Genomic DNA, 26670 nt, shown 5'->3' on the forward strand with positions numbered 1-26670 from the left:
AAGCCTATTCTAGTATTTGAATGACAGTTTTACTCTTTTCTCACCTATACTAAATGTCTATGAATTGCAGTGATAAAATTGACAGGTGCAATGTTTTCTAGACATATCTTTGTCTTTTTTTGTTTTAATTTCATTATGTTTTCACAGATCCTTGCTCCTGATATCCTGAAGTATGGCTTGCATTTCATTATATGACTCCAACAGTACACTCACAGAAAGGAGAGTGGTGTCAAACTACAAGACCGCCAGCATGTAAACAAGGCCTTTGTTTGTCCTTGTTTGGCTACTCATTTGTCTACTTCCTGAAGAGGCTGAAGCATGCTGGCATTGACACCTCAGTCCTTGCTTCCATTAACAGTTGTGTTATGGAGCATATCGTCATATCATGGTCTACTGCAATGGCAATTGGCAGGTATTTTACATCACTTTTACATTACTTTTACTGTCATACCGTATTTAGAAAATAGTCATGATCCCCCATTCAAAAAAGAAAAACTTTACTTTGTTGATATCAAAACTTACACCTGGCTTGACATAGTTGGATTGGCGTTAGTGAAACGAGTTGCGCAAGGATGACCAGACAACACTATTCACTTTATCACTTATCTTAGATGTCTTAATTCTGCTTTTGTGAAACCCCTCTGCTGTTGTGGTCTGTTGTTGTTGTTGTTGTTCTGTGCTGTATGTGTTGTTGTTGTGTGCGCTGGTAGTAACGTTGTTGTGTGTTGTTTTGGTGGGCTGATGGTTGTTGTAGACTGTTTTTGAAAAAGAACACTAACTGTAGGCATATAAATGCTCTTGGATGGGGATATTTGTTGTTGTTGTGTGATCGTTGTTGTTTTTGTGTGATCATTGTTGTTGTTGTTGTGTGATCGTTGTTGTTGTTGTTGTTGTGTGATTGTTGTTGTTCTGTGATCGTTGTTGTTGTGTGATCGTTGTTGTGTCATCATTGTTGCTGTTATGTGATCATTGTTGTTGTTGTTGTGTGATCCTTGGGCCTATTGCACAAAACTAGGATAAGGGATTAACCCGGGATATCTTGGTTATCCTGGCTCAATTTATCCGTGATCCAGTTGCACAAAAGCGGGATAGGGGGCAGCAGGATATGTTATGGTATAAGTTACCATGGCGATTTATTCTGTGGAGCTAGCCTGCTCCTGACCAGGCTAACATCCAAGATAAGTTGATTCTAATGGTAATTACATTATCTGATTGGTTCAGCTAGCTGTCATTCAAATGAGACCTCCACGTGATTTTTTTTAAAGAGCTGTAGATTCCATTTATATATTATTTGCTACATGCATTTACTCGCAAAACACAGCAGAATGTCTGCCTAATACCATATGGATGTCATTTAAATTATGGTGGCCTTATAATTAATAACATAGCCTACTCGTTGTTTGCTTCTTTTTTGACAGATGTTTGATGAATAGGCACTGTAGGCTAGTTGATTGGAAGTGGAGGGGACATTTTTCGAAGGTGTTTTCAACTAATTCGGCTTTTAAGACAAATTAAGATACTTTGTGCATCTTTGCGGTGGCAAAGCGCTTCCTTAATGACGTTGCGTGCCGAGACAAGGAAGCTCTCACATGTGGGTGCATACGTACATTTGCATTCAGTTGATCTGCCACACCTACTCCCGCTATGTAACAGAAATAATCATGATCCCCCATTCAAAAAAGTAAAACTTTACCTCGTTGTTAGTCTATATCAAAAGCGGATGTTCACTTTGCAGGGCTGTAGTACTCGAGTCCGGACTCGGACTCGAGTCCGGACTCGAGTCCGTTTTTTAATGGTCTCGGACTTGTCTCGGACTCGGCTGGTATCTGACTTGGACTTGTCTCGGTCTCGGCCACCGGTCTTGCCAAATATGGTTCTTGGTCTTGACCGAGTCCAGGCATCTTTATTATGTTATAATATTCAAGGGAAGTATGTGATATTAAGGGGAATGGTTATACTTACAAATCCTGGGTGGGTATTTAGATCAGCAAAATTAATAATAACCCAAAATTATTGTCTTTATACTGTCATGCATGCAACTTGTTTTTTTCTGTCCTGGACTCGGTCTTGACTCGGACTCGAGTCTTTTGGACTCGGTCTGTCTTGGACTTGAACCTCTTTGGACTCGGTCTTGACTTGGTCTCGACCGGTCCTGGTCTTGGACTTGTCTTGGACTCGACAAAGGTGGTCTTGACTACAGCCCTATCACTTTGTGTGCATGACGCTATTTTTCGCGTCTTTTTTATTCCAACCGCGATTATTTGGGGGAGAAACGAGAACGCGCACATACACCGAATAACTTACACCTGGCTTGATGAATCCGTGTCTGCTCATCCTGGATTGGTCTTTGTGCAACCAATTCAGCCGGTATGCTCTTGTTTAGGATTCAGTGATCGCGGCTCAGTAACTTATCCCGGATGTCTTAATTCTGCTTTTGTGCAACGGGCCCCTTGTTGTTGTGTGATTGTTGTTGTTGTGTGATCCTTGTTGTTGTGTGATTGTTGTTGTTGTTGTTTTTTGTGATTGTTGTTGTTGTGTGATTGTTGTTGTTGTTGTGTGATCGTTGTTGTTGTTGTTGTGTGATTGTTGTTGTGTGATTGTTGTTGTTGTGTGATTGTTGTTGTTGATGTGTGATCATGTTGTTGTTGTTGTTGTGTGATCGTGTGATTGTTGTTGTTGTGTGATGTGTGATCGTTGTTGTTGTTGTGTGATAGTTGTTTGGTTGTGTGATAGTTGTTTGTCATCATTGTTGTTGTGTGATTGTTGTGTGAAAGTTTGGTTGTGTGATAGTTGTTTGTCATATTTTAGCTCTCCATATATAATGTTGACACAAAAATATGTTTACAAGGCCCATAGTATCACCAGTTTTGCACCGTGTTCCTTATCTAGGGCCTCATATAAAATTAATGGGTATGCACTACAAACAACGGTCCAGTCATACTGAGAACATGTCTGTCTTTCATCTTCCACCAAGTTTGGACAAGCTAGGAACAATATTTTTTAAATATATCAATGCCTAAAGATGGCCTCCAAGATAAGGAATTTCTGAGAGTGAAAATGATACAAAATCAAGGGTTAAAAGGGGTATGGAATTATAAAATTGAGCAAAAATATTTTACAGGTCTTGGTTTTGGGACTTAAAGGTAGTCAAGAGCAAAATCTGAGACGGTGCAGCAACTGTTTTCCTGGATTTTATCTGACTTCAAACAGAATGACCACCCTTCCCTATCGTTAAATTACATGTATTTCTAAATCCTTCTTTCTTTATCCTGTACACCTCTGCACAGGCAAGTTGAGAAGCTGAATGCCAGTTCTCTATGTATTTTACAATGATATCTCTGTATCTGACAATTCCTTGAATCCTTGACAGAAGGCTCAATTTTGTATTGTGATATTTTGTGATGTCTACAGAAATAAAAAATACTTGTTACCGACTTGTGTTGTTTTTCATTTTTTTACATCATTTTGGCATCATTTGCAACTCATGGACATGTACACATTGGGTTGGCATTTCTAAGTATAGTGTTGTAGACTGATTCAATTTGGCATGTAACATCCTTGGATAACAAAATATGTGTGTGGAATGGAATCGTCAACCCTCACATATTCACAGACTATAGTACTCCCTTCAAATCCTTTTTTTCCATCTTTAGCTCCGCCTCCTGGAAACACAGAAGTAGCTAAGCCTCAAATGTGACAAACTATTTTGTTTTTACCCCCTTATCCAGCAAGCCCACAGCATGGCAAAGCGTAGTAGCGTAGCGTAGCCGACGAAGCACCGCTAGCTAGGCGCAAAGTTCTCACGTAGCAGTCTTGTAAACTCCCAACTAGCTTCGACTGGAACTTCACAAGTGGTGCTACGTGAGAACTTTGCGCCTAGCTAGCGGTGCTTCGTCGGCGATGAGGCTGAAAATAGTTCCAAGTAAAGATCTGCCCAGGTAATAGTCTCGTTCGATTTTGCATTATGATTTGTACTCGTTTTGAACACACGGCTCCCAAGATATATTTAGAAAAAAATGTAGACGTCTCGGTCACTTTTTGGAGGACGTGCTCACTGACACCCTTCAACTACAGCAACTGTTCTAAGCTAAAGCTAACATCGCTGCTCCCAAAGCAGGAGAATGCCCGGACGGATTTTAACCGGGTTTTTTTCACTGTTCTAACTCTGGGGGTGACCGAGACTAGCTTAATTTCATTTTTGGGTGGCGTATTCCTTTAAGAGGCGTGTCTGGTTTACGGCAGGTGTCGTGAGTGAGTTAATAAAGAATATGGCGTGATTACTGTCTATATCCAAACACAACAGGCTCAGATAGGTATTTTGGGATTGGGACAGCACTTCACGAGATCACATGTACCTTGGCTATGTTTACTAACAAAGACGTTGCTAACATTTGCACCATGCACGTGTGTGTCATGCGTGCTGTTGTTTACCTTCATTTCCGGATTTTTCTATGATCTCCGCGGTAAACGTCACAACACTTTGAACTGTGGGTAATTCCCTTAGGTTAAGTCTGCACAGATGCAGACTCACGGGCCCAATCCCAATGTCCGGACTCACGAACTCACGGACTTTGGTGCGCGTTCTCGCGAAATTCGTAAGGGTTTAGGGCTGTCCCAATGTCGAATTACAACGGGCGGGAGGGTTTGAGTACAGACTTACCGAGCCCTTTCCGTGAGTCTGCATCGGTGCAGACTTAACCTAAGGGAATTACCCACAGTTCAAAGTGTTGTGACGTTTACCGCGGAGATCATAGAAAAATCCGGAAATGAAGGTAAACAACAGCACGCACGACACACGTGCATGGTGCAAATGTTAGCAACGTATTTGTTAGTAAACATCGCCAAGGAACATCTCGTGAAGTGCTGTCCCAATCCCAAATACCTATCTGAGCCTATGTGGCCTCACACACTCACTCACTTAGCACCTGAGATCAATTAAGTCTGTGAGTCTTTAGTTCTTAGTCTTTAGGGCTGACATTGGGATTGGGCCACGGAAACTGCTCGGTAAGTGTGTACTCAAACCCTCACGCCCGTTGTAATTCGACATTGGGACAGCCCAAAGCCATCGATATCTCAAAGTTGCGACAGCCGTTGACTTCCATGTTAAAGCCAGATTAGAGCGGTCACGTGGTTAGTGGGTAGACTCAGTAGTTCCCTCTGTCCCTGGTTTACTACGGGATTGACAGCAGCGATCGCATTAATATTTACGGTAAATACTCGATGAAAATTACTATAAACTGCATTTCCACATACATATATTACTCAATGAAAATGCATTATTATGCACACGACTATAAGTCATGTAGAAAAGTCTTATTAGATATTCATTCATTCTCAATGGAATAGTTCCCGGATGTGCCGCCATTGTTTGTACACGGGAGTCAATGGTAGTGTCACAACTTTGAGATATCGATGGCTTTGGGACAGCCCTAAGCCCTTTCAAATTTCGCGAGAACGCGCATCAAAGTCTGTGAGTCCGTGAGTCCGGACATTGGGATTGGGCCTTTGTGTTGATCACAAAACACTAAGTTAGCAAATGTTGACTTTGCACCTCTGATGTTTCAGATCACCAAGATAAGGCTCTTCATGGCCTTTCCCCTGGTTACATTTTTGATATGCTAGTGCCCTATCGCCCTACACGAGCATTAAGGTCTGCTGGCAAAGGTTTATTGACCATTCCTGAGTCACGGCTTGCAACTAAAGGGGACAGATCTTTTTCTGTGTTAGCCCCAAAGCTTTGGAATGCACTGCCTGAGCAAATAAGGTTAGCTGATACTGTTCCATCTTTTAAGTCCCTCCTTAAAACTCACCTGTACCGTAAAGCTTTTAAGGAGTTTATATAAGTTTAATTTTTGTTTATGTCTTGGTTTGGTTTTGTTTTGTTTTGCCTTGTGTAGTGTTTTGATTATTGCAGTTTTTTCTGTTGTTCATTCTTCTGTTTTTTTTTTTGTTGTTCAAAACTTTTATTTTTTCTTTATTCTTGCCAATGTTGTTATGGTATTATTTGTATTGTTTTTAGTCACTTCATTTTTGTGTTATTTTTTGTTCTGTTTAATATTTCATATGTAAAGCACTTTGAAACTATGTTTAGAAAAGCGCTCTATAAATAAAGATTATTATTATTATTATTATTATTATTATCCACTTGTTGAGGATTGATTAACCAGTCCAATGTGTACCTCCTTGAAAATTCTTCATTGTAAAATTACATAAGGTTGAGATGGCCTCTTATTTTCCTTTATGGAATTCGATTTTCTTCATTTCAGAAATTTAAACCACCTCAGCAGCAGGATTAAAATGGACCCCTTACTGAAATTTATCTGAAATCTGAGTTTACAATGGTTGTGCAACAGGATTAAAAATAATAGTTAATGTTTGGTTTATGCCAAGATTATAAAGGACTGGTTTAAATATACTAATGGTATCTTTACCAGACTAGATTTAAAGTTTGGTTCAATGGGATTAAACCTTTAATTTAATCCAGGTTCAAATTGAATAGTTGTTGGTGCAACTCACCCTATGCCTTTTATCCTGAAGTCTTGACCAGTTTAAATCCCTTCAATAGCATGCATAGCATGGATGATACACTCACTAGCAAACACTGAGTGTCCACCTATGACACCTTCAAAGGAATAGGTCAGTTTTGATTGAAAAAGTAATTTTCGCAGTGATCCTGGTGAAGCCTATTTACAATGTTTGCCTTGTCATTCCACTGTCATCTTCCGGAGTCATACTAAACTCCATTTTGTTCTAAAGGGTGTGGAGAGAACATACATTCTGTTCAGTGAATACCTTTTCAGGCTGCCAAATAAACACACCCCTTTCTCAAAATATGTTTGGACGTACAGTATATGTCAAATTACTGCTCTTGGTATTGCATTAGGACAATTATATTAAGAATGAAGCTGTAAAAACATAAATAAATGCCAAATCAGCTCTGAGATAAGCCATCAGGCTATGTGCAGGCATATTAGGCCTATAGCCTACATAAAACTAGCAAATCAACCTGTAGTCATCAAATATGCCACTAAAAGGCTGTTTCAGCCAGAACAATATGTAACTGTGTCGTGTAGCAACAGCATCCTTTGTCATATTCTGCTCCTTTTGTGTAGCCTAGAAATCTTTGGCTTGCCAGGCTACCTTTTGTGTGCACTCTGATACTAAACATCTTGTTTATGCCCAACAGTAAAACTCTTCGTTCAACACACACACAAATCTTTCTGCTGTTTTAACATGCTCATTCACTTACCGTGTATACACTAATAAAAATGCAAGTGATGGTCAATCTGAAATGTTTGTGGCTAGTTTATAGGCAATTTGTCATCAATTCGCGCAAAATAACAGGCAAAACAATGTTTGTGTAACCGGAAACTTATAGGCTAGCTAATACTGGGTTAATTCTCTTTCCACATGAACTTTGTTGGAACCAACTTTTTTTCATCTAATAGAACATGAACAGAAATTATTGTGAAAAATGAAAGCGACTATAACAAAAACTACACAGTCTGACAATAAACCATCAAATTCATGCTGAAAGAGCAATCCTCTTACCTTGTTTTAGAATGTTGAGAGCGTAAATGGGTAGATCCCTTTTATCCCAGATGTCCTGTCAATCGCAGTCCTGTTTCATAGAAATGAAAAGTGAAAGTAGACAAGAACAAAGAGAAATGGAAACTGAACCAGATAAGTCAAAGGTCTATGCCTCCCTTCAGCCCCTCATATGAACAGTTACTGTTTAGGTAAGCTTTGATGTAAATACATCTGGAGATAAATTGAGAGTGAATGAAGTGGGAATTTGTCTGTTTGTTTTCCTCAAGTGTCACATGCACCGTCATGTTGCATACACAAGATATGAGACAGACTGTGATATATGTTGTCCTGATGTGTGAAGTATTAGCTATGGATGATTTATTTTCAGTAGGATCTGTGGAAATGATGTGAATTTGATTTATCATTTCCATGGGTGTTGTTCTACATTTTGCATGGAGGGCGTAAGCAAATGTCAAGCATTCCTCTGTATGACTCTGAGTATTGGCGTGTTACAGATGATGGAAACCTACCTTCAGAAAGTTAAAGACCTAGTCTACCGCATATTTGTTCCAGTCACTGATTGGTATTTGCTCAACTCTTCTTCCAGGTATAAGCTAAAAAGCTAAGTCACCATTTGTAGGTGCTCAGGTAGAAGGTAGGGCTTTTACTTTCTGAAGCTGGGTTTCCAATCTCTGGTGAGTTGTAAAGGGGGATGACACAGTAGTGCAGCAGTAGTACAGCACTGATTCCATCGAACGTGCCCACTGATTTGATGATACCAGTAGGTATTCAAGAAAGGAGGTTTAACAAACACTGTGATAAACTCTAAATTCTAGGTTGTCTGAACTAGTGTTGGTTTCTCCAGATATTGAACAAAGACACAACAAGGTTCACTTTATTCACTCACAGATAGTCTCCTGATACACTTGTTTATATCCAATAGGGCGCTACTTGTGATGCCCCTTGACTGCCCCCTGGTGCCCAGGCAATGTAACAATATTATAGATCACACCAAATCTCTCTTTCCGAAAAGCAATCGACTGTGATCGACATCATTGTCACAAGGTTGCATCAAACTCTTAATCTAACTTTTGTATCACTGCAAAACATTTGATCTACGACAATACTCTTCTTTACAGTGCTAATTTAGCACTCTTCTTTCCTGTGAACTCATTTAAGACTCTAAACACTAAAGAATATGAACTTATTGAGGCCTCTTTAAGCTACAAACAAGCACACAGTAGTCACATAGACACACAACAGGATTCAACCTCCCATTAAAGCCTTAACAAACCACCCTATATTGCCCACGTTTTTCCACATTTCCATTTCTTTTTTTTTCTCATTTGAGTTCTCACAGGTCCAGTAGATCTGGCTTTGTGATAGACCTGCCAGACCTGGTCCTCACAGTTTGAGGAGTGCCCTGAGGCCTCTCCAGAAACCCCTGATCAGTGTCTGTTGAAGTATCTTGCAGGATACCCCATGCTCTTGTGTTTTACTGCTGTTGTCTGGAGCTTTCTAGGCATGTTGAATTAACTAGGCAAGTGGAGAAATCAAGTACAGATCCTATACAGAAAAACATATATACTGTAATATATTTTTAAGTGTCACAAATATATTTCTGAGCCAATTTTGAATATTTACATATAATATTTGAAAATGTATTTCAAATATATATTTTTTGTGTAGCCTATGGGATGGGCACAAGGTGGCGAAGATTAATCCTTAATCATCATGTGCAGATGTCACAGTAGATGACGATATTGTATCTGTGATCTACACTGGGTCTCCTGGTGACAGGTCAGAGAGATTTCGGTAACACTTTACTTGACGGGTTACTTGACATGTTTCATGACTGATTCATGAAACATGACTCAACATTCATACCAACACTTTCATGAATGTGGAAGACAAAACGAGGGGTTTGTGGTCTGTCTCCAGCTCAAAATGGAGACTGATGATCACTGAACCTTTCATATGCCCAGGTCAGCGCTAGTGCTTCTCTCTCCATTTGCCTATTAATTCACCATGCCTAGAAGCTCCTGAGCTCACTGATGTTGTGTGGCGGGTCCATCTCACATACAACGTTTGTCTTTTCTGGGTCTGGGCTTGTTCCATCTGCCAAGGTGATGTATCCGAGGAATTTCACCTTGGTTTTGCTGAACTCACACTTGGCTGTGTCCGGTGTGATGCCAGCTGCCTGTGCCCTCTGCATGCTCCTGTGTGTCGTGCTCTGCCTGTGTGGAACCCCATATAAGAACATCATCCACGTGGCAGTCGACTCCTTCTAAGCCCTCTGTCACTTCCGTCACCACTTGGTTCTGAAAATGTTCTGGAGCTGAGGCATCAAATGGTAAGTGGTTGAAGAAGTAGGGCCCGAATGAGGTGCATGAATGTTGTGCATGTTCTCAGATTATGAAACATGGATGTGTGAATGTGTTTTGCCCCAACCATTGCAATGCATTTGGGGCGAAAGTGTTGAGGGCATGACACTTGAAAGTTGTTAACCACAGGATAGGACTTGTGTATCTGTAACAAGGATTTAGGATACCGTGAGGCACTTTCAAAAACACAGACTTGGCATCTGCTCTGAGCTTAAGTTTGTAAACTAAACCTAACCCAATGCACAACTTTGGGTATTACTTTACAGAGTCCAAGTTGATGCTGTCTATGGCTACCAGTCTGAGGCAAGTCAACTCAGTAGAGCTGTGTTCAAGTACTTCACTACATAAATGTCCTCTGTGATATATTCATCAACACATTTCAGTATTTCTCTGGCTACACCCACTACAGAGAGAGGTACAGGGCCTGGCCCAAACAGTGCTTTGTTACAGGTTGCATTCGGCGCTTCTGCATATCTGTCACCTGCTCTGGTATGACAGTAACACCGCCCCTGTATCAATCTTGAACCTCACATATGCCTGACTTGTAAGTCTACTGTCCATGCATGTTCTCCTGCATCAACGGTCCCAGGAATATGTTGTCGTCTTTCGTGACAGCGCTCACACCTTTGGTAGATTTGCACACTTTGCCATTGTTGTGGCAGGCAGTCTGCATTCTTTGCTGGGCACTAGAATTTAGCACGTGACTTACCACATTTAGGGCAAGGCACTCTGATCTTGATTGTGCCTTGTGCTTGTCTTCGTACTGTTTCGATGTCTGTCTTTCATTTTTCCAGGCTTGCTGTTTTACTTTCCTACTGCACTGCATCCACGTATAGCATCTCCTTTCAGATCTGTTTGTTGCCGTCTCTGAAGTTAATCATGCAGTGCCCTATACTCACAATCTTCAGCCAGTGCATATAAACGAGTATGCAGATTCGGATGGACCATGAGCTTGCAGGTTAAATTTAGCTCATCGAAAAATCACATTTTTCTTTGCCACGAACGTTGCAGATGCTTTAGCAGGAGGCTGTGCAGGGTCATTCTGTTCTAGCCCATGGTACTCGGCAGCTTGCTGTCCTCGTTTGGAGTGTGACATGCTTACTAGCATAGTTTGAGCTTCTCCACTTAAAGGGGAAATCCGGTGTTAAATGGGTTTTTAGAAATGTTAAGTGTGACCTGATACCACAGATGAATGAAGACCCAGTCAGAACAATGTCAGGAAAAATTAGGAACAGAGTTTTATTTACAAGGAGAGACAGCATGCCTTCACCCTAAAGACACACCTAAAGATCCATCAGCTGCTCTAACTAGACAAGGAAATACGGTTTAAGTACTCAACAGCAAAAGATAGATATCAGTAACAGTGGCAAAGTTAGGAGACATCCAGTCTACATCAATGGCTGTTGATGCGAAACAGACAACAATAAGTGATATCAACCCTGGCGCCTTCCATGTTTAGGGAACAGTACAGATATCATACATGGTCACAATGCAGGAGCATACTTTTAGTGTCAAAGTGACCTACTATAGTGAAATACAGAACATTAAACCACCACATACTGGAATATTGGACATAATGTTCTATATTCCACCTTCTCTCAGACCATAAGCTAACCTATTCTTTTTTTTTTTTTTTTTTTTTTTTTTTACTTAATGATGTATTGAGTGTCCGAGATGTTGTCTGTATGCCTGCCTCCAGGGTCTTGTTATAACCTTTGACTTCCAAAGTTTACAAAGTTTGTCTGTAGAAACCCTCACCACATTTATATGTCGAGCATTGTTAGGGATTAATTATATTTCGAGCATTGTTAGAGATAAAATAGCGATGTGGCACCTTGCCCCATCAGTGTAAGCCCATATTCAGTGATAACGGTTTTACTGTAAATAGAGTTGTTAGCCAGAGTTAGCCTTTAACATATATTTAGTGGTTTTTTTTTTTTTTTTTTAGAGGCATTTTAATGTAAATTTGAGTAGCTTTCATATCAGTGTATGAGAGTGAGAGTGAGAGTGTCCTGCACAAGTTCTGTCAGACATGGGCTCTGACCCACAAAAAAAACTAAAATACTAACTTTCCAGAAAAAATCCAGGGAAGAAGAAATTCACCCTATACATTTGAAATGGAACAAATAAAAAGTTACTCCTACCTTGCACTGAAAAGGACTTCAACTGGTAATTTCAACTTGGCTGTGAATTATTTGAAAGAGGAAGCAAGAAGAGCTTTCTATGCGAGCAAAAATATACCTATTCAGATCAAAATATTCCCAACAGTTAGTGAACCAATCGCATTATAGCCTATGGCAGTGAAGTGTGGAGTCCTCCTACAATGGATTTGAAAAATGGGACAATACCCAATTGAAACACTATACAGCGTTATTTGCCAGACTACCTTTTTCACAGTCACTGATACCAGGTAGCCTAGAGAAAAACCTTAGATACAGACTGAATAGCCACAGTCTGGCTAGGCTACCGAGAAGGGCAAACCTGGCAGCCCAGAGAGGACAGGCTGTGTATACCAACTGTAACCAGTGCCATAGAAACAGAGCAAGGCCTACACTTCTGCCAATAGAAAGAAGTAAGAGATCAATTATTTCCTAAATTTAGAGAAATGCACCCAGACCTTCACAACTCTAAAGACCCAAATCTGAAAATAGGCTATTAGCCTATTAGAAGAGGAAAGAGCGCGAGTGGAGCAAGATACATAATTACCACAGAAAAAAAGTAGGCCTAACTTCATCAGTGAAGCACACACACACGCGCGCGCGCTCACGTTCTCACATCCATCACGCACGGACACACATATGTTTTGTTTTCTTTCTTTTACATAGGCCTACTACTACTTGTACTTCTATATATACTTCTATATGTACTAAGAAATGCTTTGGCAATAGAAATTGTAATTTTTTTGTCATGCCAATAAAACTCAATTGAATTTAATTGATAGAAAATTCCGTTTCTCACGGAACGCTGGTGTTGCGACACACCACCTACTTCCTGTATTATCGGAAATGACGAACTAAATTAAACAAGTCCTCTTTTACTCTGTGTGAATCGAATAAGTCTCATAGGCTTGGCAGGTGAAATATAACAGCAGCATATAACTTCATATGAAGACAGCACCGTTAAACGTGCATTGTTGAGTCGACCAGTTAAGGTATTCAAAGATTGAATCCCCGTTTTGTAATGTGTATTTGTTGGTTAGCTACTGTTAGCTAACATCCTCTTTAGCTTGTGCACCTGTCACCTCTCTCTATGCCTGAACAATAACGATGCATTTAACGTACATTTTTGTAACGGTACAGTTTAGATTCCAATGCTTGAATGTTACTTGAATTAATATTTTCATTTTGATTTGAAATTGTTGATGGCAGTGGTTTCATGGTCCAACTGTTTAATATGGGGCTGTGGGCAAGATAACATATTGTCCAGTATGATCCATAAAACTGGACGCTATTGGTTAGCTAGCTGAAATCACATTTACTGTCAGTTTATTATTTGTCGACGCCCAGAGCCAGTTGATGTTTCAGTCTAAAATATGATACATTAATTGATTTTACTTCCGCAGCATGGTCAAAATATCTTCTGTTGACTAAACAAATGTCCACTTATGATTGTTTGTGTGTGATTATGTTGCCCGCCACAGGTCGAATCGACAAAACCGTCTGAAGCCTAGAATGTTTACAGACATGGACTACGAGTTGGAGGAGGACAAACTGTGAGTGATGATATAATGGTTAATGAAGAACTCCTTGACTAATTATGTTGAATAATGTCAACAAATTCACCAATACATTCATTAAACACATACTGGGATCTCATACATTTACCTTTTCAGATGGACCTTATGCACAAAAGGCTCTTCGGGCAGCTAATTTGTTTCCAGTGGAGCTTGGTGTGTTTGAACCTGCCACTGTTGTTAATGTAATTGGTGTCTACACGAGCCTGGTTGGTTGATGCACCTAGTGAATCAGCATGTTACTATGTAAAATTATGTATGCGTGTGTCAATATAAATGATTATATTTAGGCAAACAAGATATTCAGTGTTGGAGTGAGCATGTAAGTAGCAGAGTATAGCAGAAGATGCTGTCACAACACTGTTAACGCTCCACTGGAAATATGTGAGCTGCCTAAAGAGCCTTCTGTGCATAAGATCCTTTGAATGGTACAGTAGATGAACCAACTATTGTTTTGTTTCTACAGAATAAGGGTGTATGGAATTATTGAGGATGCATTGCTAACATCTCTTTATTTTCTCATGAAGTGGGATTCCAACAGTACCAGGAACGGTTACTCTGCAGAAAGATGGACAGAACCTGATTGGGATCAGCATTGGTGGAGGTGCCCAATACTGCCCCTGTCTTTATATTGTACAGGTAATGGATCCAGACCTGCCACTTTTGAGCTGTTACCAATCAAGAAATGTTACCTATTAAGCTTGACCTATCTCCCTAGATAAGAAGGTATCAATTTGTTGGTTTTTGTACAAAATGACTTTGAAATCCTATAGTGAATGGTTCCCTCTCCCTCTTATATTCTCAGGTCTTTGATAATACCCCTGCAGCTTTGGATGGAACATTAGCTGCTGGGGATGAGATCACTGGAGTCAACAGTAAAACGGTTAAGGGGAAGACCAAAGTGGAGGTGGCGAAAATGATTCAGGCTGTGCAGGTACTGTACTTGGAATGGCACCGTGATATTCATGATCCAAAACATTATTTCCACCAGCTTTTTAAAAATTGATTTATTACAGCTTTGTTTTATTTTATATTTTTAGGGAGAAGTCACAATCCACTATAATAAACTTCAAGCAGATCCAAAGCAAGGGAAATCTCTTGATATAGGTAGGTTCATCTGCTCTACAGCATGCAAACAAGAGCAGAAGACTGCAGCCAAATCTTGAGCATTTTCCAAGCACATTCTGTCAAATTGACTTATGATATTATATTGATTATTCTGTATGTGTAATGCATTAGTGTTGAAGAAGGTGAAGCACCGACTTGTGGAAAACCTGAGCTCAGGTACAGCAGATGCCCTGGGCTTAAGCAGAGCCATCCTGTGCAACGGTGAGAACCAGCCATTCTTTGGCATCTTCCTCTATTATTCTTAATGTACATCTATGGAACCATATACACCCCTGTCACTATCTTAACAATCCCATCAGATCTTCTTTTTAATTGGTTGTAAATGCCCGAATTAATATTATGTAAAAGTTCTCGCATGTAACCTTTCTGGTAAAGCAGTGGTGCTATGAATGTCTTTGGTATTTTTGCAGATGGACTGGTGAGGAGACTAGAGGAGCTTGAGAAAACGGCAGAGCTCTACAAAGGTAGCTTAAGTTTTTCTGTCTGACCTGGTAGAAGACTATAACCCTCTAACTAATCAATAATATGCGGCATGCCTTCTGATATCTGATCGGAGGCAAAAGATTAGAATTGTTCAGCTGTTTGCTGTCTGATCAGTGCCCTCCTCCCCCCACAGGACTAATGGAGCACACCAAGCGGCTACTCAGAGCTTTCTTTGAGCTCTCGCAAACTCACAGAGGTAAGGGGTGGGGATGTCCACGTTTTGCTCTTCTTTTAGATAGATAGATAGATAGATACTTTATTGATCCCCAAGGGGAAATTCAACTGTGGAAAGTTACTGTGTGTGGTTAATAAGGCTGGGGAAAACAGACCCATGTTTACAGCATTTGGTCTTTTATTGTGGTTAATATGTAGTACATTATAATCCTAGAAAAAACTGGATTGATTACCAATAGGCTGGCTGAACTAGGCCTAGCCCTAGTTGGACTTCAGTCCAATCCATTAATAAGAAAAAATTAAGTGGAAAGGTGAAACAGCATGTAATACTTGAACAACTATGTAAGCAACCTCATTGTTGTCTGTTTGTTTTTAATTCCCATCTCCTTGTTCTGGATTCCAGCTTTTGGGGACGTCTTCTCTGTGATTGGTGTGAGGGAACCCCAGGCTGCTGCGAGCGAGGCCTTTGTGAAGTTTGCCGAGGCGCACCGCAACATCGAAAAATATGGCATCCAGTTGCTGAAAACCATCAAACCAGTTAGGAGATGTCCCACTCTTCATTTACATATTCTTCTACACACTCTTCTAAAGACTGTGAAACATCAAAGAAACATCACTGAATTGAATCCTCTCTTTTGTTCAGATGCTTCATGATCTGAACACCTACCTGCATAAGGCCATCCCTGACACCAAGCTTACCATACGCAAGTACCTGGATGTCAAGTTTGAGTACCTGGTAAAACAAAAACAGCAATTTCTCACCATATTAGCTGTATCAAATAGTAACTTTCAAGGCCATGTGTATATATTTCTATGTTAAAGGCATAATCTGTAATTTGTAAATTTGGCAACATGATATATTTTGGTGTTGTCTTGGCTGCGTTTGTGCTAATACACCATATGTGTTTCCCCCCCGTAGTCCTACTGTCTGAAAGTGAAGGAGATGGATGATGAAGAGTACAGCTGTATCGTAAGTGTCTCCTTTTTTGATTACATTCAAAATACTCCGATGTTGTATTGGTAATGCTGTTGAGGACCGCCAACAGGTTTAGGGGCATGTTTTGAACTATGGAGAAACACAATACCTTACAGTTATTCATTGCACTGTAAAGCATTGTACATTGTAAATGTCTAGCCTACAGTATGTATCATTCATGTTATAGTCAAATACTTTATTTTCATTACGTTACGAAGCATTGGTCTTTCATGGTGTGTTATGTCTCTCTCTCTCTCTCTCTCTCTCTCTCTATTTTTCTCTCTCTCTCTGTGAACCCTCCACCAGGCCCTGGGAGAGCCCATGTACAGAGTGAGCACGGGGAACTATGAGTACCGGCTGGTCTTGCGCTGTCGCCAGGAAGCACGGGCTCGCTTTGCCAAGATGAGGAAAGACGTGCTGGAGAAGATTGAGCTGCTGGACCAGAAACATGGTCTGTACTGTGTGGCGCTAAAATCAGCTGACTTTCTTCTCATTATCTCTGTTTCTCCATTACTCTAGTCTTCCCCTTTACTTAATCTCTCCATTTATCTGGCCCCATCTCCCACTACGTTTCCAGTTGTTGCTTCTATTCTCTTCAGTCCATACATGTTGTTACTCCCTCTGTTGATTTAATTAGTTTCTTTCTAATGACATGGGTCTATTTATTATGTTTTCTTCACCGTTCCTACTTTTGTTTTGGCACATCACCCAGTTAAGACTTCTTGGATGTGTGTGCTTACTGGACTTTTGACTACTCAATGTATTTTCTCTCTCTGTCTCTGTCTCTCTCCTCCTTTCTTCCTGTCTATATCTATCTCTCTCTCATTTTGTTCACTTTACTCTCCTTTTTGCTTTCCAGTCCAGGACATTGTATTCCAGCTGCAGCGCTTCGTCTCAGGCATGTCTCGTTACTATGACGAGTGCTACGCAGTGCTGAAGGAGGCTGATGTCTTTCCCATCGAGGTGGACCTCTCTCGCACCATGATCAACTATGGCAGCCAGTCGCAGGGATACACGGAGGATGAAGAGGAGGAGGAAGAGGAGGAAGAAGCTGGAGACAAGAGCTCCGCCCAGCAGACAGAGAATGGAGCTGAGAAGTTGATAGATGATGAATGACTGAATGAATGAATGAATGAATGACAGTAAATGAATGGTCATACAGTTACACACAGAGGCATCAAACACCCCCCCCCCTCCATGATAGCTGCTGTTGTTTCATCCTAATGTATTTAGCATTACCAATCTTGAAGATCTCTTACTTTCCACAGATTATATGTGCATTATGCGAACTTTTGCAGAATCTTACAGTGCACATTCTTGACTCCTGTCTATGACAGCACATCTTCATCTCAATATCTACTGTTGTATCAGAGCCCCAAAGCGTTTTATGTTCATTTTTTTGTGGTAAAGAAGTGGTTAGCATTCATTTGTTCTGAGTGAATAGGGGAACTTGATGCCTCTGTTGGAATTGTATTTTGGGTGCCTTTGACATTAGTGTCTCACAATACTTTCAAACCCAGTCCAAATACGTGTACACGAAAGTAGTTTTATGAAGGTACAATTAATAGCAGAAACGTGTATGTATTTACAGGTTCCTTTAAAGAAGACAAAAGGCATTCCGATGAAAAGAAAATTGATTTTGCTCATTGATATAAGCTCTTGAATAAGAATTAATTCTTGTCTTTACAGGGGCATTTGTTTATTTTGCTGCATGAGGCACTTTCAAGTTAGAAAAATGTTGGACACCTTACACTGTTACTCAAAGACTGGTGCCACATAATTAAAATCTGTTTTCAAAAACAAATTAATTTAACTAACTGGATCTTGAATGGCACAGTGTGTGATTCAGTTCCGGTTGCGTAAAATGTTGTAGACATTTGAGCTGAAACCCTATGATTGTTTTGTTCATGTCCGTAATTGTTTTCCCCATACAACATTTACAGCTTAATATTTTAAGTCTGTTGTTCATTCACAGCCATCAGGAAACACTACACTGCACTCTACAGAGTCAGTCCCCCGTCAACCCAGCCCATATTCTCACTGAAGTTTTTGGGCCCAGGGAGCATTTTAAAAAATTATTATACTTTGCAATTTCCCTAAATGTTGTTTACCATTATCTCAGATCATTGTCACGACCAGAGAAATTCAGCTTATGTTGTGCTTTCTCATTTTTTTTATTCTGCAAGGATAATGCCAAATATATGGCATTTAACTCTCAAAAAGCCTGTTTGTTCTACTATAAAGGGTCAATTCTGTGGAGTAAAAATGTTGCCCTCCCACCAAGCACTGCATTGCAAGGTGGTCAACGCCTGTAACTAGATTGCACACTGATAATCAAGGGACCTATTTAACTTATTTATTTTCCAATGTTTTTTTATTATTATTATTATTGAGGAAAATTCCAAACTAATCTTTTCTATTGCATCTTTATCATTTTATTGTGCTCTTTATAATCGTTTTGCCAGTAATGTATTGTGGTTTCTTTCCACCTTATGAGTTTTTTGAGTTTCATCAATATGATAGGTTTGCGGGTTCTTTAATGTAGGTGGTAAAAATTGTGTGTGAAGAAGTGGATGTTTGATTTATATGCAAATGTATAGTGTGCGTGTATTAAATAAAAATCTATAAAATATTTTTGCGTTTAGAAGAAACTTTTTACTGCTTAATTGCTCAACTTAACCTACAGTTAGAGCATGGAACATATTTTGTTTTATATTGTATACATTAGCGAAGCGTAACAAGACATGAGAGTGAACCCTCTACCTGTTCTGTCCAGTTATTCATTTAAGGCTACAACATGTTTGTGTAGCGATACATTTTTTTGGAAGCAGTGTTAGACATTTTGACATGAAATCATCTAATGTCGAATGTCATAATTTTAATATTCAACTTGGAAACGAACGAATTTAAAAAAACAAAAAAAAACAAACCACACAATTGATCAAATGCATCTAGCCTGCAAGAGTAATTGATGAGGAATTACAACATTTTCGAGGGCGCATCAGGCTAAACACTGAATATTTTAATACCACGAGGTGGCGCCATTTCACTGCACTTCGGGCATATATGTGACCCTGTAAAGCGGAACCAGTCGTTTCGGTAAAATTAATTAAATTAAGTTATTGTGCTCACGTGAACGGCCATAAACTAAGCTTTCCAACGATATGTATATCGAGGGTATTACACAAATTATCGCTAAGATAACAGCATCCAAAGTTGACATGGTTCTCCTGTCACGATATGCCAGAAGAGGAGAAATCACCTTTTTAAGCGGCGCGTGCACAACGGGAATGACAGCAAATGTGTTGAATCTTCGCCGGGTTTAACAGTCAAAACGTATGTTTTTCCGTGAAATGCGTTCACGATATGAAACTGTAGACTGTGTACAATCGAATTAGGCGAAAACGTGAAATTCAACATATTAACCCGGAAGTTTGTTATTGTTGATTTTCTCAAAATAACGTTGTGCGCAAAACGACTGATTTCGCTATGAATGGTCACATATGGGTTGTGAAGCGCTGTTAGGCCCTAAGCGCAGTGAAATGGCGCCATCTGGAGTCCATATCTTGAAATAGTCTTTCGGCCGTTTTCATAAGATTTTCTCCACATTGCTTTGAATTTCTGTTATTCAAAGCAATGTGGAGAAAGATCGCTTTAATCCAAAGCAAAGATCCGCTTTAACCCCCCTCTGGTGAAAAATGTAATAAACCTTCTCTGATAGTTTGTTTCCTTTTAAAAAGGGGCGTGGTGCCGAGAGCTTTCTATGTATGACGTTTGCCGGTCCAACGAATGGGAAGAGTGGATTCGATGACGTCACAGACCAGCTGATTTGAGTCGACGCCTGTTCGTCTTGCCATTCGACAATTTATATACAGTCCTGCCCCTTTTCCTGCTATCCCCGCCCCAGTGGCCTAATGGATAAGGCACTGGCCTCCTAAGCCAGGGATTGTGGGTTCGAGTCCCATCTGGGGTGATACATTTTTCACTATGATTGTAACATTATGACAGTACACTTGGTCGTACTATGCTGCGACGGAATAATTAAAAAAAAAAAAGTCTTCGTAGAGAATTCCCTGAATTCACACAATTCGTTGGCAACCAATTGGAATACGTCTTATCTGTTCAACCAATAAACACCATTCCCTCCCTACAAGTGAACAACTTTCATTTCTCCGAAGTCGCAGTCTTGGTTCTCCTTTTACCTTAAACGTTAGGCTACCGGGGTCTTCTCCGTCGAAGACATGGGTGTAGGAAAACAGTTATTAGTAACTTATCTCGTATTAGTGACAATAGCTTTCGTCGCAACAGAAAGTAAGTGGAAAGTAACACAAGTGGCCTTTGATAGTATAAACAAACGTAATCCGTTTACGGTTGTTCACTTGCCATTTAGCTGTATCGATTTAAAGGCCACGATGTCTTTTCATGGCCATACAGGGGCCGGGCACTGCAAATATATGGGAAGTCTGTGTAGCCAGTTTATGAAGTAGGCTAGCACCGATTGTGCAGTCTGTTGTCTGCTACAGCTGAGCAAATGTAGCCTACTATTGTTTTGTTTTTGAATATTTTAGGACTACGATTGGCCACCGCCTACTGGGATGCTACACATAAAGCTGTCCTTTTGAAAGACGGGGTGTTGGAGAAAGAAGGAGATGCTTATGGATTTTTCAACAACTCACTCTCCGACACTGGCTGGGGAGTGCTGGAGCTACGAGCAGGCTATGGAAAGACCCAAGAAAGAGACGATGTCACCTATTTTCTCGCAGGATATCTGGAGGGTTTCCTCACAGCTGAGTAAGCGTTTCTCTCTCAGAACCACGCAAAATAGCCTACCGCTAAGTCCATTTCCCCTGAATATGTGTTTGCTTTACAGGAAGATGTACGATAACTACAACAATCTGTACCCGCAGCTGATCAAGGACTCAAAGACGCTGATGGTTGTGAAGGATTTCATGAAGTCAGTGATTTTTCCCCATTTCATGCTAAAATCCTCTAATGAATGCACATCGTCAAGCTGTCTGAAATACCTTTATGGCATTTGTGTGTTCCAGTAAGCAAGACAACTGGACTAGGCAACAGGTTAAACTGCACAAGGCTGATCCTTTCTGGCAGCATGCAGGCTTTCTAGTGGCTCAGACAGATGGCCTTCAAGCTGGGGTTGCCCATTGGGCCAAAAGCCAAGGGAAAACTGTAAGTGGGAATCTATAGAGTGGGGATTGTTCTCATCACTAGGCCTATTTTTTATTTAGTTTTTAGTTTTGTTATTTGACCTGGTTGGTTGGACAGTAAATTAGCTTGATATGAAAAGCACTAACATTACATTTCAGTTGCATGTCATTGAGACGAATGTGAACGTGTCTGAGGATCTCTCACAGATCACTCTGGCTCTGTCTTCTGCATCCCTCCACAGCCGCTGTCCCTGTTTGCAGTGCAGTTCCTGAATGCAGTTGGAGACCTGTTGGACCTGATCCCTGCCCTGGTGCATGGACCAAAACTGTCTCTTGGAGACTACAGACAGCCACCAATGGGTCACTGCTCTGCTCTGATTAAGGTCGGCATCATAGGCGCTCATTGCAATTCATTGCAGCATGTTCAGAGTGATTGGGTCAACAGTGATATGGTCTGTTTTTGCTTTTTGTGTACACATCTTTAGATTTGTATTTTTTCTCTCCACTGTCTTTAATGAGGCACATTGAGATACACTGTATTTGAGTTTGTTTCTGAGTTTTAGCTCGAGAATAACGTGTGTGTGTGTGTGTTTCCGATCCCACTGTCCTTCCTTGCCCTGTCCTTCTCAGATGCTGCCAGGCTTTGAGAACCTCCTGTTTGCCCACTCCAGCTGGTACACGTACGCTGCCACGCTGCGTATCTACAAACACTGGGACTTCAACGTGCAAGAGCCGTCGACTGCCACCGGCAAGATGTCCTTCAGCAGCTACCCTGGTGTGTAAAAATCATCTTCGGGGCTGGCATGCAAAAACACGGCGCATAAAACAACCACAACAACAATCAGTATCAGCTGCCTGCTGTCTGTTAAATGATGCATGGTAATGCAGCAAACTGGCTGAGTGGGCCTGTTGTAGAATGGAGGGCGCTTTACAAATGAGGACTCGCTAATGGATAGAAGATGGATTGTCAGTTTTGAGTAGTTGGCTGTGAAAAAGACTGCCAAGTATTCAACTGAATGACTGGTCTGTCTGGTTTAATGATACTATCATGAGTAAACGGACACCAGTCTGAGTGTTTCAGGAATAGTTTTGTAATAATGTTGTCCATCCATTCTCTTACACACACACACACACACACACACACACACACACACACACACACACACACACACCACAGGTTTCCTGGTATCTCTTGATGACTTCTACCTCCTGGGCAGTGGCCTGATCATGACCCAGACCACCAACAACGTCTTCAACGCCACCCTGTTCACGCTGATTAAACCCGACACCCTGTTTGCCTGGCAGAGGGTGCGGCTGGCACACGCCCTGGCCCACACTGGCGAGGAGTGGGCAACGCTCTTCTCCAAACACAACTCCGGTGAGCACCAGTGACGTTTTTTTTTAGCCCCTTGCTTTGTCAAGCCTGTTGTTTAAACAGCAAGCAGCTGTTAAATTCTCATAGGGTGTTTGCAATGACCCCCCCCCCCCCCCTGTTTTGTGCCTCTCTTCATTGTCGCTCCCTGCCCTTTCCATGCCCCTCTCTCCTCTCTCCTCCAGGCACCTACAATAACCAGTACATGGTGGTGGACACGAGCAAAGTGACCCTTGGGGAGCAGATTGAGGACTGGGCCCTGACGGTGGTCGAGCAGATCCCCGGCCTGGTGGAGTACTCCGACCAGACACAGGCCTTGCGCCGAGGTCAGCAACGAAGCCACAGACAAATCACACGCCACCACATTACATTTCCTCAAAATGGTTGTGGATGAAACACTGTTTTCATTGCCTGTTTGCGTAAGACCACAGAGCTGTTCTGTCTGTTTGCCACGCGCACACATTGAGATTAGAAGTTATTTTTTTTATCGGTTTGAACTGCAGGTTCAAATAGCGCAGTGGAGATTTCAATGGATACACGAGAGGAGGAGAGGAGAATTTTCTTTTTAATCTCTAATTATTAATTTTAAAGTCTATATGGTCATGCCAGGTGTAAAGGTGTGGTGTACCATATTGATTGTTTCCGACTGGCATTGGTTTGTGCAGGTTATTGGCCCTCCTACAATGTGCCCTTCCATGCTGAGGTCTATGCACGCAGTGGCTACAGGGAGATGTGGGAGAAGCACGGGGCGGACTTCTCTTACGACCTCTGCCCCAGAGCCAAGATCTTCCGCCGGGACCAGGCCGGCGTGACCGACTTGGACTCTCTGAAGCACATCATGAGATACAATGGTGCCTGCCTCCCCTTGTATACTGTATTTATCATAGTTGATTTATGTAAACTGTTTGCCAGTTGGCTTTTGTAAGTTTCCCTTTATGCAGCAGCTTCCCTATTTTTATCTCCGGCTGTTCTCTTGTAAAGTGAAGCCATTGCTCTCTGTTCTCTTTTCCATAGCATGGGGTTTTATCATCACTCCTGTGTGCTGTGCAGCTTTTATACTCTTTTGTTTTTGCAGCTCCCATTTTGGGAGCCAGAGCAACTAATCATGTTGCATATGGAAAGCCATATTAAGGTCTTTCATATGGATGTTTCTGCAGATTATAAAAATGACCCTTACTCTAAGGGCAATCCATGCAAGACCATCTGCTGCCGCAATGACTTGCAAGAGTCGAAACCCTCACCAGGAGGATGCTATGATACTAAGGCAAGACTTCCCTTATTCTAGCCATCTACTGCTCTCCCTTCCCTTGTATTGCTCTCCCTTCCCCTTTGCATTGATAAACTACATTTTCCATTATTTTCTCTCTCTCTCTCTCTTTCTCTCTCTCTCTCCCACTACCCTCTCTCTCTCTCTCTCTCTCTCTCTCTCCTTCCTGTTTACTCTTTTCAGGTGACTGATTTCAGTCGTGCCCAGAAGTTCATAGCGGAGGCGGTGAACGGGCCCACCACGCAGGGCGGACTCCCTCCCTTCTCCTGGGACCGCTTCAACAGCACCGCGCACCAGGGCCTCCCCCCTGTCTACAACTTCACCTTCGTCACCATGCAGCCCGTGCTCTTCACGCCCTGATCAGGCCGAGGACTGGCAGGCAGGTGCACGTGCCTGGGCGGGGGCGGGGTTGGATGGGCGCTGGGGCCACCAGGGGAGCTCAGGGAGGAGAAGAGACAAATCATGAATCAAAGAGCCATAGAAGAAGCATACTGAATTTTCTTTCCATCTTTTAAAAGCCAACCAATCGATGAGTGTGTGTGTGTGCGTGTGTGTGTGTGTGCATGTGTGCTGGCAAACCTGTGTGTGTGTTTGTGTGTATGTGGTTTGTCCAGGACTAGTTGATTGTTAGTTGGGAATGCTGCAGTTTGACAGCAGGAAGAACCACCCTGCATGACCTCTGTGTCTTTGACTAACACAGTGCAATATTGTAGATTTTGGTTCATACCAATTGCTGATCATTCTTGCCATATGCAGTACAAGTATTGGATATATTACTGCCTGTGGAAACGGATGGGTTCCTAATTTTAAAGCCAGCATTGCTTGTTGAGTTTCTGAGAAGATCAAGAAAGCAATCCAGTGGTGGTTTCTTCACTCTGATCATTTTTTTGCAAACAGGGGACACAAAATAATGTGTTCACTGATACTGATGCAGTCTATCCGATACTGATTTGTCTTCTCAGGGCTAATCACAAGATTATATTTGATGACGTTTTTATTAGTCCAATGTCTTGATTTCTAAGTGGGTGCATCTATGATACAATCACTTGACAGTTTGCAAATTCTTTTTTTCCATGATGGTTAAATAAATATAAAGAAACATTTTGTGTCTTTTACCTTGACTCATTCTATACAATATGTAGCCTACACGTCTACACAGTTAACCAACCAAGTCATTCAGGACTCATATCAAGAATTCTTTTAAACATTCATTGATATTAACATCCTACACTTCCCCCCCCCCCCCATCATATTTTCCTTCAGTGAATTGACAGTGTGTTAAAAAAAAAAAAAGCTGAAAGTTGAAGGCCTTTAGTTCCAGACCTCATTTACACCTGAAATACAAAGGTATGACATGGACAGGCTTGATGTATTGAGACAATACACTGTTTGTTTTATGTGGTTGGAACACCAGTGTAATGAATGAATCAGCATTCACATGTGTCCCTCAGCTTCTGAGTAATATCTCTGGGATGCTTGAGGAATAGCCTGCAGCAAAACAACCAACTGTTGAACCCAAGCAACACCTTCACAGCACAATGATGAAATGAGCTGGGAAGCCAATCGAACTTTCATCCATGCAAAATCCGATGACCCGCTTTCTCTCGGATGTTACAAAATCCGATTGGTTGGAACATTGACTGACTATTGCTTTGTCCAGTCAGAATCCCGGGAAATGAATGAAAATAAAATAATTATTAAAAAAAACAACCACGTCACTCCAAACGTATTATTTACTTATTATTAAAGTGTCAAGCTAAATCAGACCAGCAATAAAAATGTTAAAAAATCAGAGCTTATACCGTAGCCTACTTCCTATATGTGTAGTAGCCTATGCTGATTGCTGTATATGATTGACGTATATGCAGGGTAGAAATTTGACTGAATTGGCATTAAGTCCCTTTTGATTCATTTGCATTTGCAATTTGATTCAGCGGGCCAAGACATGGAACCAAAATGCGAAAAAAAAATATTTTAACCATATCGTTTTGCTGCGTTCATGGAGTCAGGTGGGCCTTGAGTCCCCTCCAAAGTGGGAAATGACATGCCAACATGTTATCAGCTAAATATAGTTAATATAACAATTCAGCAGTCGGCAGTCAGCAGTTGCAGTATTCAGGAATTGAGCCCTCGGCTTTGTTGGTCTCCTTTATCAGTGTATTGCCACTAAACCACTGATTTATCTTGGTTTGTGGCCACATAATTCTTGGCTAATTGGACCATTTTATATTCCTCTTTATAGTCAACTTTAGCATATGTTCCAATACTTGCGGAGATAACTGTAATTCTCGGCTAAGTGGACCACTGCTCAAATGTATCTGCCTCTTGCTTGCTGTCAGCGCCCCCTCTGCCCAGCGCCTACCCGCTCCATTCTGTCTCCCCTCCAGGGACCCTGTGGATGATTCACTCTTTCCTCTCGTAGAGAAGAACCAGAAGTGAAACAGTCTTGCCTGCAGCC

General features: G+C 41.2%; 2 protein-coding genes and 1 non-coding gene across 3 annotated transcripts; all 3 read left to right on the forward strand.

Moving 5' to 3' along the window:
* Nucleotides 1-12926: 12926 nt before the first annotated feature.
* pick1 (protein interacting with prkca 1) lies at nucleotides 12927-18356 on the forward strand. The gene is made up of 13 exons (XM_062531790.1): nucleotides 12927-13065; nucleotides 13555-13626; nucleotides 14175-14286; nucleotides 14453-14581; nucleotides 14688-14754; nucleotides 14887-14976; nucleotides 15186-15239; nucleotides 15392-15454; nucleotides 15836-15969; nucleotides 16076-16168; nucleotides 16352-16402; nucleotides 16715-16859; nucleotides 17268-18356. The coding sequence occupies exons 2-13, from the start codon at nucleotides 13586-13588 to the stop codon at nucleotides 17522-17524; spliced, it is 1236 nt and encodes a 411-aa protein (XP_062387774.1). The 5' UTR covers nucleotides 12927-13065; nucleotides 13555-13585; the 3' UTR covers nucleotides 17525-18356.
* Nucleotides 18357-20308: 1952 nt separating this feature from the next.
* trnar-ccu (transfer RNA arginine (anticodon CCU)) lies at nucleotides 20309-20381 on the forward strand. The gene has a single exon. It is a non-coding gene; the product is annotated as a tRNA-Arg (tRNA).
* A 178-nt stretch (nucleotides 20382-20559) lies between these two features.
* plbd1a (phospholipase B domain containing 1a) lies at nucleotides 20560-25313 on the forward strand. The gene is made up of 11 exons (XM_062531791.1): nucleotides 20560-20719; nucleotides 20977-21199; nucleotides 21279-21362; nucleotides 21457-21595; nucleotides 21816-21956; nucleotides 22204-22348; nucleotides 22751-22951; nucleotides 23131-23271; nucleotides 23611-23796; nucleotides 24103-24209; nucleotides 24396-25313. The coding sequence occupies exons 1-11, from the start codon at nucleotides 20650-20652 to the stop codon at nucleotides 24570-24572; spliced, it is 1614 nt and encodes a 537-aa protein (XP_062387775.1). The 5' UTR covers nucleotides 20560-20649; the 3' UTR covers nucleotides 24573-25313.
* Nucleotides 25314-26670: the final 1357 nt, after the last annotated feature.

Source organism: Sardina pilchardus, chromosome 3 (assembly GCF_963854185.1).
Source record: "Sardina pilchardus chromosome 3, fSarPil1.1, whole genome shotgun sequence".
In the NCBI taxonomy this organism is placed as follows: Eukaryota; Metazoa; Chordata; class Actinopteri; order Clupeiformes; family Clupeidae; genus Sardina; species Sardina pilchardus.

Coding starts and splice junctions, on each gene's coding strand:
- pick1 (XM_062531790.1), top strand. CDS start 13,586: ATGTTTACAGACATGGACTACGAGTTGGAGGAGGACAAACT. Junction 15,455..15,835: donor GCTCTCGCAAACTCACAGAG/GTAAGGGGTGGG, acceptor TCTGGATTCCAG/CTTTTGGGGACGTCTTCTCT. Junction 15,970..16,075: donor TGCTGAAAACCATCAAACCA/GTTAGGAGATGT, acceptor TCTTTTGTTCAG/ATGCTTCATGATCTGAACAC.
- plbd1a (XM_062531791.1), top strand. CDS start 20,650: ATGGGTGTAGGAAAACAGTTATTAGTAACTTATCTCGTATTAGTGACA. Junction 21,957..22,203: donor ACTGCTCTGCTCTGATTAAG/GTCGGCATCATA, acceptor TGTCCTTCTCAG/ATGCTGCCAGGCTTTGAGAA. Junction 24,210..24,395: donor GAGGATGCTATGATACTAAG/GCAAGACTTCCC, acceptor TACTCTTTTCAG/GTGACTGATTTCAGTCGTGC.